Source organism: Fundulus heteroclitus, chromosome 20 (genome assembly GCF_011125445.2).
Source record: "Fundulus heteroclitus isolate FHET01 chromosome 20, MU-UCD_Fhet_4.1, whole genome shotgun sequence".
NCBI classification, from domain to species: Eukaryota; Metazoa; Chordata; class Actinopteri; order Cyprinodontiformes; family Fundulidae; genus Fundulus; species Fundulus heteroclitus.
Window position 1 is genome coordinate 7,965,577 of NC_046380.1, and position 19,307 is coordinate 7,984,883.

The 19,307-nt window shown below is 37.2% G+C and overlaps 1 protein-coding gene across 1 annotated transcript; it reads left to right on the top strand.

Annotated features, from left to right (window-relative positions):
• Positions 1 to 1,596: 1,596 nt before the first annotated feature.
• LOC105923244 (deoxyribonuclease-1) lies at positions 1,597 to 16,877 on the top strand. Its single transcript, XM_036151907.1, has 10 exons — positions 1,597 to 1,695; positions 3,829 to 3,919; positions 4,044 to 4,138; positions 4,302 to 4,379; positions 4,530 to 4,642; positions 5,674 to 5,786; positions 6,088 to 6,242; positions 8,821 to 8,917; positions 9,031 to 9,090; positions 15,168 to 16,877. The coding sequence occupies exons 2-10, from the start codon at positions 3,839 to 3,841 to the stop codon at positions 15,462 to 15,464; spliced, it is 1,089 nt and encodes a 362-aa protein (XP_036007800.1). The 5' UTR covers positions 1,597 to 1,695; positions 3,829 to 3,838; the 3' UTR covers positions 15,465 to 16,877.
• The last annotated feature ends 2,430 nt before the right edge of the window (positions 16,878 to 19,307 follow it).

The window sequence follows — 19,307 nt, forward strand, 5'->3', positions numbered from 1 at the left end:
GAGCGCAGATGGGGGTGTTTAGGTAAGGTGTTGACCTAATTGTATGTGTTTACTTTTTCAAAATTCAGCAAGTTTTCATTGTTCAATGAAGTAACCATATTTTAATTACTATTTCGTTTATGATTCATTCATTAAACCAACCTAACAGGATTCCCTCAGGCTTTTTTACTTTAACCTTTATTCCTAAACAATGGGACGTCACAGGGTTGTGTCCTCAGCTTTACTCTCTTCATGCTATTCACCCATATCTGTTCCACTATCCATCCGACAAACACAGTTGTAAAGTTTGTGGGTTGGTCTCATTTACAATAATAATGAGACCAATTACAGAGAGAAGGTCTGCAGTCCTATACAGTGGAGCTCCAGGAACAACCTCATCCGGAACACAAGCAAGACTAAGGAGGTCAGAGTGGACTATAGGAGGTCCAGGAAGAGTGATAAAGCTACTCACTGCATACAGGGGAAGGTGGTGGAGCATGTGGACAGCACAAAGTTCCTGGGCATTCACATCTCCTCTGACCGCTCCTGGACTGTGAACACCTCCCACCTGGTAAAGAAGGCTCAACGACGACTCTTCTTTCTCAGGAAACTGAAACGGACTGGACATTCAACTAAGCTGTTAAAAAACATTTACAGAGCTACCATAGAAAGCATTTTATGTTTCAGAATAACAGTGTGGTATGGGAGCTGCACAGTGCAGGAGAGGAAGGAATTGGCATGGGTGGTTAGGACAGTGTTGCTGATTTTGGGATGCCATCTACGAGATCTGGACATGTTCTATGCTGCACGAGTCCAGAGAAAGATCAGACACATTGCCACCGAAAGCACTGTTTGACACACTTCCATCAGAAAAACGATTTGGGAACATTAAATCCAAAAGGAACAGACTCAAAAGCAACTTATTTCCAAAACCTGTGAGCGCTCTCACCCCCTAGTGAGATTTTGGTGTGTTACATGTCACAATCACACTACTGGTAATGCCTATTTGCATGTGGGTTTATCACTGAGGGAGCGTTGATTGATTGATTCATGCAACAACATAGTTATTCATATCTTTCATATTGTTCAAAAAGGGTCAGCAGACCCTAAAGACTATTCTGTATGCTTGAAGGTGGAGTCATCCACTCTGGTCTATTACTTTCTACTTTCTACTGAGTCTTGCCTCTTCTCATAAATTTTTACGTGGTTTGCTTCTTGTGAGTCTCAGCCATGTTCAAAGTATACAGTGAGAGCAGCAGCGATATATATATATATATATATATATATATATATATATATATATATATATATATATATATATATATATATATATATATATATATATATATATATTTTTTTATTTTTATTTATTTATTTATTTTCTGTGTACAACCTGAGCCAGTGTCTGTCTCAAAATCATTAATTCATAAAACTAACCTAAAATAATTTCCAGACATTAATTTATTCATCTATTCTTTATTTAACCAGGAATGTCCCTTGAAATCCTGTTGACCTTGATTATAAAAGTTTCCCTTACCTCAAATGCACTTACAAAAGCAGGAAATGCTGGCAGAGACTGAGGGGTGTGGTTCAGTTCGCGGGCATTTACGATTTTGGCTTGCCTGTTTCTGCACAGTGTGGTTTCATTTAGGGTACATATCGTAAGCTACTCCACATTTTCCCGCTTTTTTGTCTTTGCTTATTTTTACTACACTTGTGAGTATTTTAATTTTTTTCACATCATCAGTCAGTCTTTCAAAAATAGAAATGTTTGTTTTTGTTGTTTTTTTAATCTTGAAAGTGAAACTGCTGTTTTTTTCTTCCATGTATAAATTTGTGATGCTTTCGCTTTAAAGAGCATCTTTAGAAAGTGGTTATAATATTTTAAAACTACTTTAATGTTTTTTATTAGTCTTTGGCTTGTTTTTGCTTCTTTTAGTTTAATAACCAGCTATTCTAAGGGGAATGTTTTCTCTCTGTTAAACTTCCTAGCTCAATACATGAAAAAAAACTCTTCAATATCAAACAATGAAACAATATATAAACCTAATTTAGCCAACACAATTTTGCTAAAACACTATCTTGCAAAAAGTTAAAGTATTATTTTAAGACATAAGTTACAGATTAAATTTTCCTTTAGAAGTAGTTCAGAGTTATATTTCTGGGAACTTTTAATTGCATGCAAATATTTCAAAGAAGTCTACTTATTTGAACCCTGAAGATGAAGAAAGGAAGAGTAGCTTTCTCACAATAGTGTCCCTATCTTTCTTTATTATTTTAATTGCTTTTTCAGTGGAATTTTCTACAAACATTTCCATTTTGTGTTCCTCATTGATTTGGAAATAATATTATATTTGAATGTATATGCTTTTTAAGCTTGTTGCTAGAGTCAAACCACATTAAATCATATTAACTGGGAAAAGCCAGACCATTCAAGTTAAAACCCTGATGACATGACATGTAATTCTTTTTTTTTCTTTTTTTTACTTACTGTGGATGTGGTATTATTCCCAGTGTTGTATAGTAACGAAGGAAAAATACTTCACTACTGTACTTAAGTACATGTTGGAGTACTTTATACTTTTCTCGAGTATACTTTTTTTTTGATAACTTTTACTTTTACTTCACTATATTTCCGAACTTAATTGCATACTTTTACTCCAATACATTTTCAATGTTTGGTTTAGTTACTCGTTACAAAAAAAGCAAGAGAGAGAGAGAGTGAAAGAGAGAGAGAGAGAAACACTCACGCACGCAAGTGTATTAACCCCACCTACTGACTGACTGCACAAAGTTGGGACTTGCCTGGGCTTGTTCATCACCACCAACAGAATAAGAAGCTGGTTCAGTTGTAAAACAGGTTAAATGAACCTTGTGGTATAGGTAAAGTGTCTAATAGCAGAGCTGGGAGTCCTAATTTTCTCAACTAAATGATACCTGCAGGTGCACTGCAAAAACAAAACTAAAATGTTCTTGAAATTAGTGTATTTGTCCTTCATTTGAGCAGGTAAATAAGATAATCTGCCAATGGAATACGATTTTTGCACTTAAAATAGGAAGAACTCATCTCCATCATCTTATTTCAAGTGCATTGTATCTAATTATCTTATTTTAGGGGTAAAATTACTATTTCCATTGGCAAATAATCTTATCTACCTGCTGAAATCAAGGACAAATACACTAATTTCAAGAAAATTTTACTTATTTTTAGTTCTGCTTTTGCAGTGTGTATCTATTAGCAGGTTTACCACTTCTGTAGGTTAACTAAGCCTGGTTTATCACTTAACCATGTTCTTAGTATACACCCCCTGGTCTAAATTTTGCCTGCACTTGGTTGTGTACAATTTTAAAGTGCATAGCACTGATCTTACTTGCAGAACCAAAAATGAAAGCTTACAAAAAGGTTGTATTTTCTGTCTAAACTTGTTCTAAATTTCTCTTGCACTTGGTTGTTTATATTATTTTAAGTGAATTTGACTTTCAAAGTTTACCAAAATCTAAAAAATGTTATTCAAGCTGCATTTGCTTTGTTTTACTTTTTACTTATACTTTTTATGTGCATCTATTTTTACAGTGATTTTCATACTTAAGTACAAGACATTTCAGATACTTGAAGACTTTAACTCAAGTAACATTTCAGTCAGTGACTTGGACTTTTACCAAAGTCATATTTTGGAGAGGTACCTATACTTTTACTTGACTTCAAGATTCAGTACTTTATACAACACTGCTTATTCCCTGCTATGTCTTTCCTCACAGTTTTTATTTTATTTGGTCTTATTTTGTCCATTTAAAGTATTGACTGTATATTCTTAAACATTCACTTTTTATTGTGTGTTTTAAAAAAAGTGAGAGTAAAATGAAAGTCGCAGCCTTCAACGTGAAGAAATTGGGACTTCGAAAAGTCAAAAACGAAACTGTGTCCGACTACCTTATTAAGGTAAGAAAGGTTATTCTTAATGCAGATCTGTTCTGGCAAATGAAATAAAACGTAATATTAAAAGAAATATAACAAAAGTAAAACCTGTAATGCACATATTCCTATGGCTCACTTGTATTCCTAGATCCTCTCTCAGTACAGTGTGGTGGTCTTGTTGGAGGTGATGGATGAAAGTGGAAAAGCAATGAATCTGCTGCTGAAAAAGCTCAACTCTGCTGCGTGAGTGTAGAATATATTGTGTTCATGTATAACATATAGACACCATGGAAAAAAAGCCAAAACAGTTTAGTTGATGAGAGACAAAAAACAACAACTCAGACACACAGAAATGTTGTCTCTCCTCTAAATTAATATTTTCTCATGTTGTGCGTGTTACCAACAGTGGTCGGAACTATAAAATGATCTGCAGCTCAAGTCTCGGCAGAAGCGCCTACAAGGAGAAGTTTGCTTGTTTCTACAGGTAAACTTAGTGTTATTTCGAGTGGTAGAGATGTTGTTAGCCTGCTGCCATATGGGATCATCGCAAATATTACAGGCAGAAAAATTATTGTGAAAATTCCTTCGACAACAGAAAGTTACTTCTCCCTGTGCCGCTTTGTATGTGTTCCAGAAAAGACGAAGTCACGCTAATAAAACATTATCAGTATGAAGACAATCAGCCGGGGGATGAAGACGCCTTTGACAGGGAGCCCTTCATGCTGCGGTTCCACTGTCCTAACACGAGTCTGTACCGTTCATCTAATGATTTTATTACACTGTCATCTGTGATGGATAAACTTTTCAGCTTTCTGAACCAAAAAACACAAGAGAAAACACAGGCCACAGCTGAGAATTGTTTACATTGTTTACATTTCAATTGTTGTACTGTGAAATCACTGCTGCACTTTATCCTGTAATTTTATCCTGTAATTTACTTTGTCCTGAAATCTACTGCAATTCACTGTAGTTTTCAAGCTGTATGCAAACGAAATTTCGTTCTCTACGCACTCTGTGCATACAAAATGACAAATAAAGTCGTCTAAGTCTAAGAATATTCCCTACTCAGAATTGAAAAACAAACATTTATATTTTTATCAGTTATTTTTTTCAAAGTCAGAATTTTCTGCTGTAAATTTTTTTCTGTCATTTTTATTAAGGTTTGTTTAAAAATAAATTGTAATTTTAAATGTGTTGTTCCTCCAGTGAAAAATTAATGATTGATTCAACGTGTTCAAAATATTTTTTTATAGTTAACTCATACTTTTGTTTTCTCCTGGAAAATAAGACAAGTTCAAGTTATCAAAGGCAATTTGCTACCTTAAAACATAAAAGAGAAGCTTGATTCCTATAAGATATAGAATTAAGATTAGCTGCTAATAACGGATATATTATGCGTGAATTGACTTAAACAGATGCACATAGCAACATCTTAATCACTTCATGAATGCAGTCATTCATTTATTAGGATTTAAGAATAATTTGTTCAGTTTTAGAAAACGGCATATCTATGGCTTAAGCATTTTTCTTTATTAAAACCAATTAAATTTAATGCTAAAGATCAAGTTGGACATGTCATCTCCACATTTAAAAAGTGAAATTAAATTGAATTATACATATTCCAAGTAAATACATTCCAAATGATCCTAGATATCAAACAATGCAGTTAAGTTCTGTCTATTATTCCGATTGGTTAAATGTTTTCTAAGAATGGATTGTTCAACATGTGTTTAGGAGTACAGTTTGTTTAGGATTTCTGTCATCTCTCCCACTAACAGCTGTTGGAGATTTGGTCCTGATCCCTGTCCACACCCGGCCAAGGGACGCTTTTAAAGAACTGGATGAGCTCTATGACGTGGTCACAAGTATAAAAAAGAAATGGAAAACCACCGTAAGGAATATAAAATTTAAAATTGTTATCCACATCAAATTTTAGAATGTGAATTTAACTAGGCTTTCTTGTCAGTTTATACATTTCTGCACCACTGCAGTGTGATTTCATAATTATTCACAACTTTCGACTGTCTCCTCACTTTCTTTTCACATACAGTGCTTCTTATAGTTGTGATCAATGGAAAAAGACATTGCAACATTTTATAAGAAGAGCAATTATCAAAAATTGTGCTTGCTAATAATGACAATGATATATGTGATACACAATGCCTATTCAAAACATTTTATTTCCTTTTCAGAACATTATGATTTTGGGAGACTTCAATGCAGCAGGTCCATATCTTTCCAAGAAGAAGAAGGAAAAGATACGCATCAACTCTCCTCCGTTCTACTGGCTGATAGACGATACGGCAGACACAACAACTAGTAATTCAAACAAGCACACCTATGACAGGTGAGAAATGTAGGCATTGCTTGCCAAGTTATGGTAAAAAAAGCATTTTTCCACTTCATGTTTTTTTCCGTAAATACATAACAAATGAAACGGCCAAGTCATCATAATGGATTAACAGAAAAAAAGAAAAAAAGAAGAAAAAAGATTTAGCAAAAAGAAAAATTCTTTTGACAAGGTGAAGATGTATTACAAAGAATGCATAAACCTCATGATACAATATTTTGAGAATTATCATGTTGCTTCTTATCAAAGACATCTACAGGCCATTCGTCTTGTCCATAAACAGCTCTCTTTGCATTCCTGTGACATCATTTTAAGTGGGTTGAAATACAAACCATGACAGGATCATTACAGCTTCTGGATTGTGTTTCCTTGTCTCCAGTTCTGTTTTAGATGTCCTGCTTTTTTTAAATGTAGGTTCATTCTGTCGCATCATCCAGATTGGGCTTAGCTACAGCAATGTGATACTACTTGGAAAGGTCATTGCAACTGATATTCAAGTCAGATAAACCAAAAATATGTCCTGGAAAGCTTGTAAAACATTGTGGTTTAATAGTGACTTGCAATAGAATTCACACCCTTGAACTTTTTCTACAATTTGCCATTTTGTGACCACAAAAAACATTTTGTTTCATTGGAATGTTGCTTAATAGAAAAATGCAAAGTGATTTATAAAGTGGAAGTCGGGGTAGAAAAATCTTATTTACTCTAATACCTCTAAATAAAATCCACTTCAACCAATAAAATATGTTTAGAATTCACTTGAAGAAATTAGTCAGAAAACAGCATACATTTCACAAAACACTGATTTATTCATCACTTTTAATTGACAGAGATGCTGTCACTTTAACATGTAGTTGTTTAACTGATTATTTTTAATTATATTGTAAAATCTGTAGCTTCTGACGTTTGATACTTTCACTGGTTTGTAATTGTTTAATTTGCATGGGGGTGAATGTTTGTAACTGATGTCTAACACTGCTGTCTGTTCGGGCCAGAGTGCTCTTGTAAAACTGCTTTTTTTTATCTCAATGAGACTTTTCCTGGGTAAATAAAGGTTAAATAAAATAAAACAAATAAAATAAAAACCTGCACATGGTAAGACTACGGCACAGCTGCAAACCTAATATCTGACTAAAAAGACAGACCGGACAAGGAGAACATTTATCAGAGAAGTCGCTAAAAGGACCAAAGTACACAAGGAGGAGCTAAAGGGATCTTACCAGGTGAGAAAGCTTTTGCCTGTGCACCACACAGATCTGCCCATCATGGAAAAGAAAGCTATTGTTGAAATACAACTTTTAGCCAGAAGCAAACATGTGAAAGAGTGTCCTGGTCAGATGAGAAAATATTAAACAGTTTTAGCAAAGATAAAAAAAACACATATATTAAAGGAGACTGTGCAGCATCATTAAACATTGAGATGGTAGCATCATGCTGCGGGGATACTTTACTTCAGAATGGACAGGCAAGCTGGTCAGAGTTGAAGGGAAAATGGATGAATACAGGACTGTCATTCGTGGGAGAAAAAAACTTTTAAAGGATACTAGTCATGCTTTTAATGCCTTCTTTTTCACATTCAAATCATTTAGTTATGGTCTATATAAAGTAGAACGGCAATGCTTTGGTCTGAATTCCTCATTATTGTTGCTTCATAGACCCGTCTTTTGCCCCTGAAAGCAACTAATTTCGTACTGTCCCTTTAAATGCAAACGAGGCACTTCACCCCCATCCCCTTGAAGGTCAAAGAACATTCCACTCCACCCCGTTCGGCTATCTTTGTAGTATACTGGGGGATTGGTGTAATACATTATGTTGGTTGATACACCTGAGTACTGAACATTTTACTTGTAGCTTTGGCATCCTGGAGTTTAGACTCCAAAACTGTGGCAAAAAAAATAAAAAATAAAATAAATAAAAACGGTGATTCACGAATTTGGTAAGCCAGAAGTCCATGATCTTGTTTAGCAGTTCTGCAGCAAATACTGTGACGTAACTGTTCAAAAATTTAATGGAGCAGAGAGCTGAACAGTTTGATAAATATGACCCAAAGATAATATGTAGATGTTTACACAGCACCTGGACAGACTAAATTTACGTTTGTCGTTGTGTTACAAAGCATTTAATCAGAGGACTGAATTGGAATGCATGTCACACCGGCATTCAGATTTTTTTTTTCCCAAGAAAATTAACTAATTAAAAAACAATATATAATTTATTTTCATCTCACAATTATTATGAGATGGAATAATACATTTAAAATACACTCAGGTTTGTGGTTGTAATGGGACAAAATGTAAACATTTTAAAGAGGTGTGAATACACATGTGATGTACCTACATTACTAGACAGACACAAATATGTTTTTAACATGTGTTTCAGTGTCAAATGAAGATATTCTTACTTTTCCTCAGGAACGTAGCTTCAGCTCTAAAAAGAAAACCTATTTGAATCGTTTGTCACCATTCAAACGTTCTATTTATTATCTGTACATATACTTTATTTTGTTGGTCACAAGTTGCACAAACAAATGTTTGGAATCATGCTGACAAAACACTTATCTGTCATGTTCAAACAGAATTGTGGTGTATGGAAAGAAAATGGTGAATGCCATCGTCCCGAACTCTGCTATGCCTTTCAACTTTCAGAGAAAGTTCAGACTAACTAAAAAAGTGGTAAGTATTGTCCCTTTGGTGTGCACAAATGCAGATGTTTTCCAGCTGACAGAAATGATCAGAAGCTTTCACTATTTTAAGTGAAAGAACACTGCCCTTTTTTGCTTTCCAAGGCTCTCAGCATCAGTGACCATTATCCTGTGGAGGTGACGCTGAAGACCATCAGTGCTACAGTAAGACAAAACAGAGGCTACCAGAAAAACGTGCAATAAAAACATCACAGTCTCGGTCAGTTATGGTTCTATGAATACCTGCATTGTGAGGTGTGGCACAATAGAAGAACCGGTGTAGAGGAAAATTCACACACTGGCCTTCTCAATCAGCAAACGCTGCACACATAGAAACTACACCCATACAGAAACAACTTATCTCCCAGTTCAATAATCTGTTAAAAAAAACATCAAATTTTTTAGTCGGCAACCTCTTTAGAGGAGCAATAAGCAAAATTTCATTATTTTAGATAGATAGAACTAAAAAATAGTGATGTGTTCTGTTAGCTGTGACATCATTCAGGGAAGATCAACCGCTATTACCATATAACGTAGAAAGGATTCCTGGATCAACGTGTGCTTCTGTGCTTTTTTTGTCTGTCTTGTTGTGTCTCTGCTCTGTCTTCTCTAAGCCCCTGTGGGTGGAGGCAGATGACCGTTCACACTGAGCCTGGTTCTGGTTCTGCTGGAGGTTTTCCTCCCTATTAAAGGGGAGTTTTCCTCTCCACTGTCGCTTCATGCAAGGCAAGGCTAGGCAAGGCAAGGCAAATTTATTTATATAGCACAATTCAGTACAAAGACAGTGCAAAGTGCTTTACATGATTAAAATATAGCAAAATAAAACAGAATAAAAGCAAGTAGGAATAAAATGTAGATAGAAAAAAGAACAAAAAAGTGGTGATTCAGTTAACTAGAACAGTTGAAGGCAATCTTAAACAAATGTGTTTTTAATCTTGATTTAAAGGAACTCAGGCTTTCTGCACCTTTACAATTTTCTGGAAGTTTGTTCCAGATAAGCGGAGCATAGGAACTAAATGCTGCTTCTCCTTGTTTAGTTCGTATTCTAGGTATGCAGAGTAGGCTGGAGCCAGAAGACCTGAGTGGTCTGGATAGTTGATACACTGATAACAAGTCTGTGATGTATTTAGGTGCTAAGCCATTCAGTGATTTATAGACTAACAGAAGTATTTTAAAGTCTATTCTCTGAGATACAGGGAGCCAGTGGAAAGACTTTAGAACTGGGTGCTCTACTTTTTTAGTCTTAGTGAGGACGTGGGCAGCAGCGTTCTGGATCAGCTGCAGCTGTCTGATCCACTTTTTAAGCAGACCTGTAAAAACACCGTTGCAGTAATTAATTCGCTTAAAAATAAATGCATGGATTAGTTTTTCCAGAGCCTGCTGAGACATTAGTCCTTTAATCCTAGAAATGTTCTTCAGGTGATAGAAAGCCGGCCTTGTAATTGTCTTTAGATGCTTTTGGAGGTTCAGGTCTGAGTCCATTGCTACACCCAGATTTCGGGCCTGATTAGTGGTTTTTAGCTGAAGCGACTGAAGCTGTGTGCTAACTTTTAATCTCTCCTCTATTGGTCCAAAAATTATTACTTCTGTTTTGTTTTTATTCAACTGAAGAAAATTTTGGCACATCCATGTATTGATTTCTTCTAGGCATTTACTCAGTGCTTGAATTGGTCCATAGTCACCTGGTGACATGGTGATGGAAAGCTGTGTGTCGTCTGCATAGTTATGGTAGCTGATGTTGTTGTTTTTTATTATCTGAGCTAGAGGGAGCATGTAGATATTGAAAAGGAGGGGACCCAGGATGGACCCTTGGGGAACCCCACATGTGGTTTTTGTCATCTCTGACGTAAAGTTACCTACTGATACAAAAAAGTCCCTGTCCTTTAAGTAGGATTTAAACCAGTGGAGAGCTGTACCAGAGAGGCTGATAAAGGGGAGGTTTGAGATGGGCCTATAGTTCTGGAGTAGTAGTTTGTCTAAATTGTTCTTTTTTAACTGTGGTTTGATAATTGCTGTTTTTAGGGACTGGGGGAAAACACCTGACAGAAGGGACGTGTTTATTATCTGAGTCAAATCAGACGTTATGACAGGCAAAACTTTCTTAAGGAAAGCTGTGGGTAGAACATCAAGACAGCAGGAGGAGGAACTTAGCTGCTGAATGATCTCCTCCAAGCTTTTTGAGTTTATTTGGCTGAATTGGGACATTTTGTCAGGATAAGTCCCTGCTGAATACGACTTTGGTTCTAGAGCTGGTGTGGATGTACAGACTGATCCTCTAATTTTTTGGATTTTCTCAGTAAAGAAGTTAGCAAATTCATTGCAGGCCCTGGTGGAGTGGAGTTCGGAAGCCACTGACACAGGAGGATTTGTTAGCCTGTCAACTGTGGCAAATAAGACACGAGCATGATTAATGTTTTTCTTGATGATCTCTGAGAATAAAGATTCTCTTGCATTTTTCAGTTGTAAGTTATATCTGTAAAGTCTCTCTTTATAGATGTCATAGTGAACCTGGAGTCTGTTCCTTCTCTACCTGTGTTCAGCTTTCCGACATTCCCTTTTTTCACCTCTAACTGCTGGAGCATTTCTCCAAGGAGAGTTTTTCTTCCCGGAAACAACTTTCACTTTAACTGGAGCAATGCAGTCAATGATGTCTGAGACTTTAGAATGAAAGTTATCAACTAGCTCATCCACTCATTTGCTGCCCAAGATTGAAGTAGTAGAGTAAGCTTGAATAAAAGTTTTTGTGGCATTGTCCTTAAAGGTACGTTTTCTTACGATGTCCCTTTGGTTAAATGAGTCACTGGAAATTATGCTTTCAAAGGTAACAGAAAAGTGATCAGATAGGGCATCATCAGTTACATTGACGTTAGAAATCTTTAGACCTTTAGTGATGATCAAGACTAAAATATGTCCCTGTTTGTGTGTTGGCTGTTTAACATGTTGAGTTAAACCAAAGTTTCTAAGTGTGTCACACAGTTCTTTTGCACTTCTGTCTTCAGGGTTGTCAACGTGAAAGTTGAAGTCTCCCACAATAATTATACAGTCATAATCAACACATATCACAGACAGCAGGTCACTAAAATCATTAAAAAAGTTTGATGTGGACTTAGGAGGCCTGTAAACATTCAGAAACATAGTTCGCACCGGGCTTTTTACCTGGAGAGCCAAATATTCATAAGAGTCAAATTTTCCCTAAAACACATTTTTACACTTCAGTGAATAATTAAACAATGTTGCTACTCCTCCACCTTTCCTTTGCTGTCTGCTCTCACAAAGGAAATTGTAGTTTGGAGGTGTCGACTCCAACAGTATAGCTGCTTCACTAAATTCATGCAGCCATGTTTCTGGTAAAAACATTACATCAAGATTATTGTCAATAATGAAGTCATTAATTAAAGGGATTTTCCTGACAGAGATCTAATGTTTAGTAAACCCAGTTTACATGACTTAGTGGTTGATGATGTCTCTGTGGCAGGTTGCATCTGACAGTTTATGACTTTTAAGTACGATTGATTATTCCTGTTTGTTTTCCTTTGGCTTTTCTTATTTCTGCCACGTATCATAACAGATATTCCATATTCTCCGTCAGGAGGCCCAGGCTGATCTTGGAAGCGGTCTTGTCTGATAAACGTGCGGCCAGGGCCCGGTGTGTATCACAAGGAAGTTATCCAAAGGTCTTCAGGACAGGCATGCTCTGTGATATGTAGAGGAGGAGGATCTGCACCTCTGCGTCCATTTGGAAGATGCTGATTTAGTCACAGACCTGCGGCTTTCAGAATTAATATGTGGAGAGGATGTCAACTGTAGGCCAATCTTAAGGAATTTGTTCATGTTATGATAAAATTCCAGAAAAGGAACCTCTGGGCTTTGTGGAGAGGAAGGCGAGGCGGGTGTAGTCTGGACCGGTGTTCGTGACGATGGAGATTCTTGGTCCTGTCTTTGTCCTGCTGAGATCTGGGATGAATCATCCTGTAGCTCTGACGTAGCCTCTTTCTGTGTCCTCTTTCTGGACATCTTTATCTTGGCTTGTTCGGGCTGCACTGGGCTTATCATTTGTTTTGGCACTGGATGTACTTTGTTTTGGAACAAAGCTGATGGTTCATGGCTCACAGAATAGAAGATGTTTGAAATCAGCCGTTTTGTACCTGACCTATTTAGAGAGAAACCATCTCTGTTGAACAGATGTCTCCTCTCCCAAAAGATGTTAAAGTTGTCCATGAAGGTTACAATTGTTTGTTTGCATGTTTTTTCCAGCCATTTGTTTAGCATCAGAATTCTGGAAAAAATCTCGTCTCCACAATTAACGGGCACGTGAGGGCCACTGAGAAACACCTTGACATTCAGGCCATCAACTAGGTTCAACAGACGAATGTAATCCTCTTTCAATACTTCTGATTTTCTTATCCGGGTGACGTCCTTCAGTGCTTCAGCTTGTATTAGGAGTTGTTCCAAGGTCGGGCGTTCTTTCAAGATCCTTGGAAGAATGTCTAATATATCAGACACCAGGCCATAGTTTGAATCGTTATAAATCAACACCTCTGTGTTTTTCTTGTTACAGAAATGTTTAATCCCACATACAGACCCACTGCATAAAATTAGAGTCCTTGGCCCCGTGGCATGTCTTTTCTCTGATGTCTTAGAGCGAAAGTCGTTGACGTACCTCTGATTGATGCCAAGATCTTCCTGGGTCACATTTTGGAGCGGAGCGAATCTGTTTCGTAAAGGAATTCCAGCATTTCCATTAGGTTTACTCCTATCATTTGTTGTGGGAACAGTCCGCTGCTGTTTCATTTGTCCTGGGACAGTTCTCTGTAGTATCGGCCAGTTTTCTTTGTCTAGGTGCGGGTTTCGTTGATCCTTTGGTCTTTGTCCAGGGATTCTCATTTTCCTCAGGGAACTGTTTGTTCACTGAGTTGCTGGGCTGGTGGTCGCCGTTTGGAGTTGCAGGCAGGGTTGTTTCATTTCCATACGTGCCGTTTACATCGTAATTCAGTTCAAGTCGACATATCTTCTGTTCTATAACAGCGATCTTCTGTAGAAGCGTGTCAAAGTCCACTGTGGTGAAGGTAGGCATCTTTCCAAAATCAAAATCAAAAATACATAAAAAGAGAACAAATAAAATAACTAAATCCAACTTTCCGTAGTTTTGGCAAAGAGATAAAAAGGAGATAAAAAGTAAAAGGCAGGAAAATGCAAGCAAGCAGGGAGCAGAGAAAAAAGCGTCCGAGCAGGCAGAGAGGCGGAGCAGATCAGTATGAGGGATTGCTGCAAAGCCATCAACAATGCAGACGACTGTCCACTGTGGCTCTACGCTCTTTCAGGAGGAGTGAATGCTGCTTGGAGAGACTTGATGCAACCTGCTGGGTTTCCTTAGAGAGGAAACTTTCTGACCAATCTGTATAATCTCATCGAATTTGACTTTGTAAAGTGCCTTGAGATGACATGTATCATGATTTAGCGCTATATAAATAAAATTGAATTGAACTTTTGGTCAGTTTTCTCATGGAATATGGTCTGACGTCAAACACCATCTCTCTGTGTTGTTCTCTAGTCTCATGTACTATGTCCATGTGAACAGCTGCCTTTAACTGCCCATAAAATGCCACCGTCAGAGCAATGCAGCATAGGAGCAAAATGTCAGAGAGCACATTCTCTGGATCGAAACATTCTCTTACTGGCAGCATTATAAAGTTACTAGGGACTTACGTCTTCACTGGACATTTTCCTCCAAAAGGTAATGCTGTTTCATTGTGTATTTATCCTTTGCAGACATGTTCATATGAGGCGACTGGTGAGAAGGGGAGGCGTTTGGTCTACAGACACTGTTAAACAGCCCACCTAGTGGTCAAATTTTGCTTATTGTTCCTTTAACCCGACTGGTAACACTCAACTCAACTGCTTAGTAAAAAAAAGGAATAAGACTGATCAAAATATGAAAACTAATAAAACTGAAAATAATGACCATTAAAATGATGCAGCGGTATCACAGCACAGTAGAATTATGTAATTCCTAAGGACCATAATTTTTTATGAGGAATTTGGAACAAGGTCAAACTACCTTTTAAACTAATTAAGGACAACATTTGGCAGGTGTTCAAACAACTAGTTCACAATGCAAAGTACAAGGGATTTTTTAAATAATGTTTCATTAATAATTTGGTAAATTAGATAGCAATAGTAGCCAGTACCCTTAAAAAGATGTGTTTTAATTTTGACACAATACCACTCTTCCCCCCAAACAGTCATCAGACTCTGAAGCATCCGATTCTGAAGCATCCGACTCTGAAGCATCCGATTCTGAAGCATCCGACTCTGAAGCATCCGATTCTGAAGCATCCGACTCTGAAGCATCCGACTCTGAAGCACCTGACTCTGAAGCGCCCGACTCTGAAGCGGCCGACTCTGAAGCACCCGACTCTGAAGCGTACGACTCTGAAGCACCCGACTCTGAAGCATCCAACTCTGAAGCATCCGACTCTGAAGCGTCCGACTCTGAAGTGTCCGACTCTGAAGTGTCCGACTCTGAAGCGTTCGACTGAAGCACCACCCTTTGAATTGCCCCACTCCAAATCAATGGTCCAACTTAGAAAGTTCAATCTCTGACCAAACCTTATCCCTTTCGCTTAATCCCAGCCTGGATCAACCAACCCTGATGCTGTTTCTGTGTCAACAGCATAAGACCTGTTCCTGCTGTCTATACTAAGGGTCATTTGGAAGACCATTTCAACAGACTCAAACTCACGTCACAATGCTTGATTGAAATAATGAAAACAACAGTTAAGACATGACCCCTTGCTCAGGTCTTTTAGGTGTATAATGGTGTATCACGGTGTGTAAATCTCTAGTTGATGATTGTGATGATTGTTCTCTTTACACAAATCATAACATAAGGTGAATATCTGCATCACTTAGCAGTTGATTATCAACAATTAGATCAAAGAAATAGCAAACATTCTTATAAAAATTGCTTCTCAAACCTGTTTTAAATTCTTTTTTGAGCTTTGAAACTGCTTCTATTTTGTCTTCCTCTTGAAACAGGTTTTCATTATATGTAAAAATGTAAGAAAACAAAGAAACAAAGATTATTTTGTCTTCTGCTTTGTAGCAATATAGCGATCACACATTGCTTTATATATATAGCGATGTTTGATTTTTCAAATGTTGCACTGTTTTAGGTTCATATGTATTAAGATTGGCTCAGTTAATAGAATTTGACACTTCAGACAAAGAGACACTTTTTTTTGACACATTTGTCCAAAAAGTAATTAAACATGCCTTTATATTTATACCCTTTTGTTATATACTCTACTACAAAATAAGGCCGTATATTTTTGTAAAATTATGGCTTACAGGTGTTTAAAACTAAAAATGACATGTCTCAGAAAATCTAAATATCATATAAAGTCAACAAAAAACCAAAATGTCAGTGTTTTGGAAAATGTTTTTTCTGTGCACTCAACACTTGGTTGGGGCTCCTTCAGCATGAATTAATTTACTGCATCAATGCAGCTCCGTGTTGGAGTTGATTACCTTATTAAATGGTAAATGTTTTGTACTTGTTTAGTGCTTTACACTACAGTCAGTCATTCACCCATTCACACCCTGACGGTTGTGAGCTATGTTGGTAACCATAGCCGCCCTGGGACAGGCTGACAGAGGCCACACATCGGCGCCACCAGGCACGCTTACCACCGTCAGCAGGCGATTTGGGTTTAGTGTCTTGCCCAAGGGCACAACGACTGAGACGGTCAAAGCGGGGGATCGAACCTGACAAATGCAGGACAAACTCCCTAACTCCTGCGGTGTCGCCCCATTAGCGTGTGGCACCGTACGTTTTTATATTTAACTTTCACAATATTCAGATTTTCTAAAACATTTAATTTCGGGTTTTCATCATCTGTTAGCCAAAACTATCAGGTTTACAATAAAAAAAGACATGTAATATCTCACTCTGTGTAACAAATAAAATACAAGAGTTTCACTTTCTGAATTGAATGATGTGTATTTAACTTTTTTTATATATAATATTAAATTTATTTAGATGTGTAAGTACGTATGAATACATCTAATGCCCGCTGTGAATATCATTAGTTGATCTATGATGCTGTGGGCAAGGCTTTCTTTAGAAAACCATATAGTTTGAGTCCACAAGTTATTATATGAACACCAGGACATTTTAATTAATATTCTACTGGGTTCTGTGAGAAAACTAAAACTGGGTCATCTTTTGGTGCTTCAATATGGTAATAACCCAAGACATTTGCCTAAATCAACACGTAGATGGTTCACAAATTCAAGCTTCTTTCATGGTCCTCAGCCTTATGTCCTGCAGACAGCTGAGGGGGGAGCTGAACAAAACATGTGCATAGAAATTAAAAGTTGGATTTCAATAACCTTTTTAGTGTGAGAATATTTTACTGCAATGAAAGGTACATTTGTTTTATGTGTGATGAATTTAATAAACATCTGTAAAACCAAATAACAGAACCACCAATCGATACAGTAGAAGACTTTAAATGTTGCCATGTTGCTACCTTTAACCTGTAAGTTTTAAATTCAAATTGGATGGAAGTTCACAAACCAAAAATGGTAAAATCTACTGTAGTAATAGCACACAAATCGAACAAAAACACATTTGTAAACATTAGATTTCTCTGTATACTGGTTTACATACATATTGTGTTGTAAAAATGGATATGATTTGTTAATAGATTAGACCATTGTGCAACTACAATAAACAATCCTTTCACATGAATAATAAAAAGAAATTAAATGTTTTTGTGTTGTGTCGTGGCTGATTTTGTCCACTGGATGTCAGTGTGTTTTCATAATTAAACCATCAAACCCCTCGAATCACCAACTAGGTACCCTGAGTTTTATTACTCCTGCTACCATGCCCAGAGGACAGCCAAAAGGCAGCATGGTTTGAAATTAACAACTCAACACCCTACAATTAGCCCCATTTCATTTGTAAACACAGTCATCATCTGCCAAATTAGCTTTTCAAGCAAACTCCTTAGGGGAGGGATACATTTGAAAAAAGCCTGGAAACCTCAACTGTCTACTGAGAACCATTCAAACTGGTTTTAGTCAACACCACATTACAGGCACCGCAGAGGGCGAACCCGGCTTGGCAGAGTCTAACTTGCCCACCTGTATACCGATCTGGATTGCTTCCTGACTACCGAGCCTGCCTGTCCTCTTCTAACCTGTAAGCCTTTTTGTGTACCGAACCTGGATCCATTTCCGGACTCTGAGTCCGGATTCTGCTCTGGAGACTTCTGCACATCTGATCACCTGGCTTGACCCTGGACTGTTTATTGAATTACGGACTCTGGTTTCCCCTTCTGTCGTCCTGGTTTTTGATTCGCTGCCTGTTGGAAATAAACAGTTTTTTGAACATCACTCTGCTTGTCTGGTTGAAAACTGGGTCCTCTGTTTCAGTTCATTACAGGAACAGCTGTCTCTCAGAAACCAAAATAAAAATAGCTTATCACCTGATTTTTGTCACATAGTGGAAATATTCAACAAAGTTAAACAAACTCCCTCTGGAGTAAAACATCAGCATTGAACCTACTTCTAATAAACCTCTGGCCAGGCTCAGTATCAATTGTGTGGATCTCTAAGAAAAAAAAAAAAAGTTTTGTTCCTTTCAATTGCTCCCGGTTGTGAGATCGGTCGGGATCAGCCCTCGTAGAGCACGGGGCCCTAGGACATTATTGTTATTAATACTTTCTAATCAATTTCAACATGCTCTGGTTCAAACTGAAAAGGTTTAACATTGCTCATTACCAAGAATACGAAACTTACCCAGAATGCATTGCAGCATAAACAACATGGCTTATAGCATTTATACAGTATTGTTTTTACATATAAAATAGATATTTCTCATATAAATTCCATTGTTACAACTAATCGAGGAACCCTTTCAACGTTCACTTTTCCCTGGGCAATGACAGCCATGTTCTTTTTTTTTCACTGAGGAAAACTTGATAGACACGTCACCTGGTTGCAAGCCAATGTAAATGAATAGGCCAAGTAAAATTTTGTGACAAAAATACGTTTCACTCTGTGGACCAACGTGGATATTACATGTTTTTCTGTGACACTGGGTAGGGTGAGCACGGAAACCTGACTGGAAAATGTCAAAGCGACTAGTCATTTTTAAGAGGGTTTTTTTTAAGAATTTTACTGATGAAATGGAGTTTTGATAAAACTGTGGTTCTGCAGTAGTAATTTGTCCAAATTTTCCCACCATAGGAAAACAATAAAAACATTTTAGTTGTTTATAGCAAGAAACTGACAGATATAGATGCTATTATACTATTGCTTGACGGTTGAGGTAGATCTAGAGTGCAGGAGGAATAAATTATTTAAGGTGT

Excerpts from the sequence above, each read along its gene's own strand:
- LOC105923244 (XM_036151907.1), top strand. The coding sequence starts at position 3,839 with ATGAAAGTCGCAGCCTTCAACGTGAAGAAATTGGGACTTCGAAAAGTC. Across the intron at positions 4,139-4,301 it reads AAAAAGCTCAACTCTGCTGC|TGGTCGGAACTATAAAATGA; the intron begins GTGAGTGTAGAA and ends TGTTACCAACAG. Across the intron at positions 6,243-8,820 it reads AACAAGCACACCTATGACAG|AATTGTGGTGTATGGAAAGA; the intron begins GTGAGAAATGTA and ends ATGTTCAAACAG.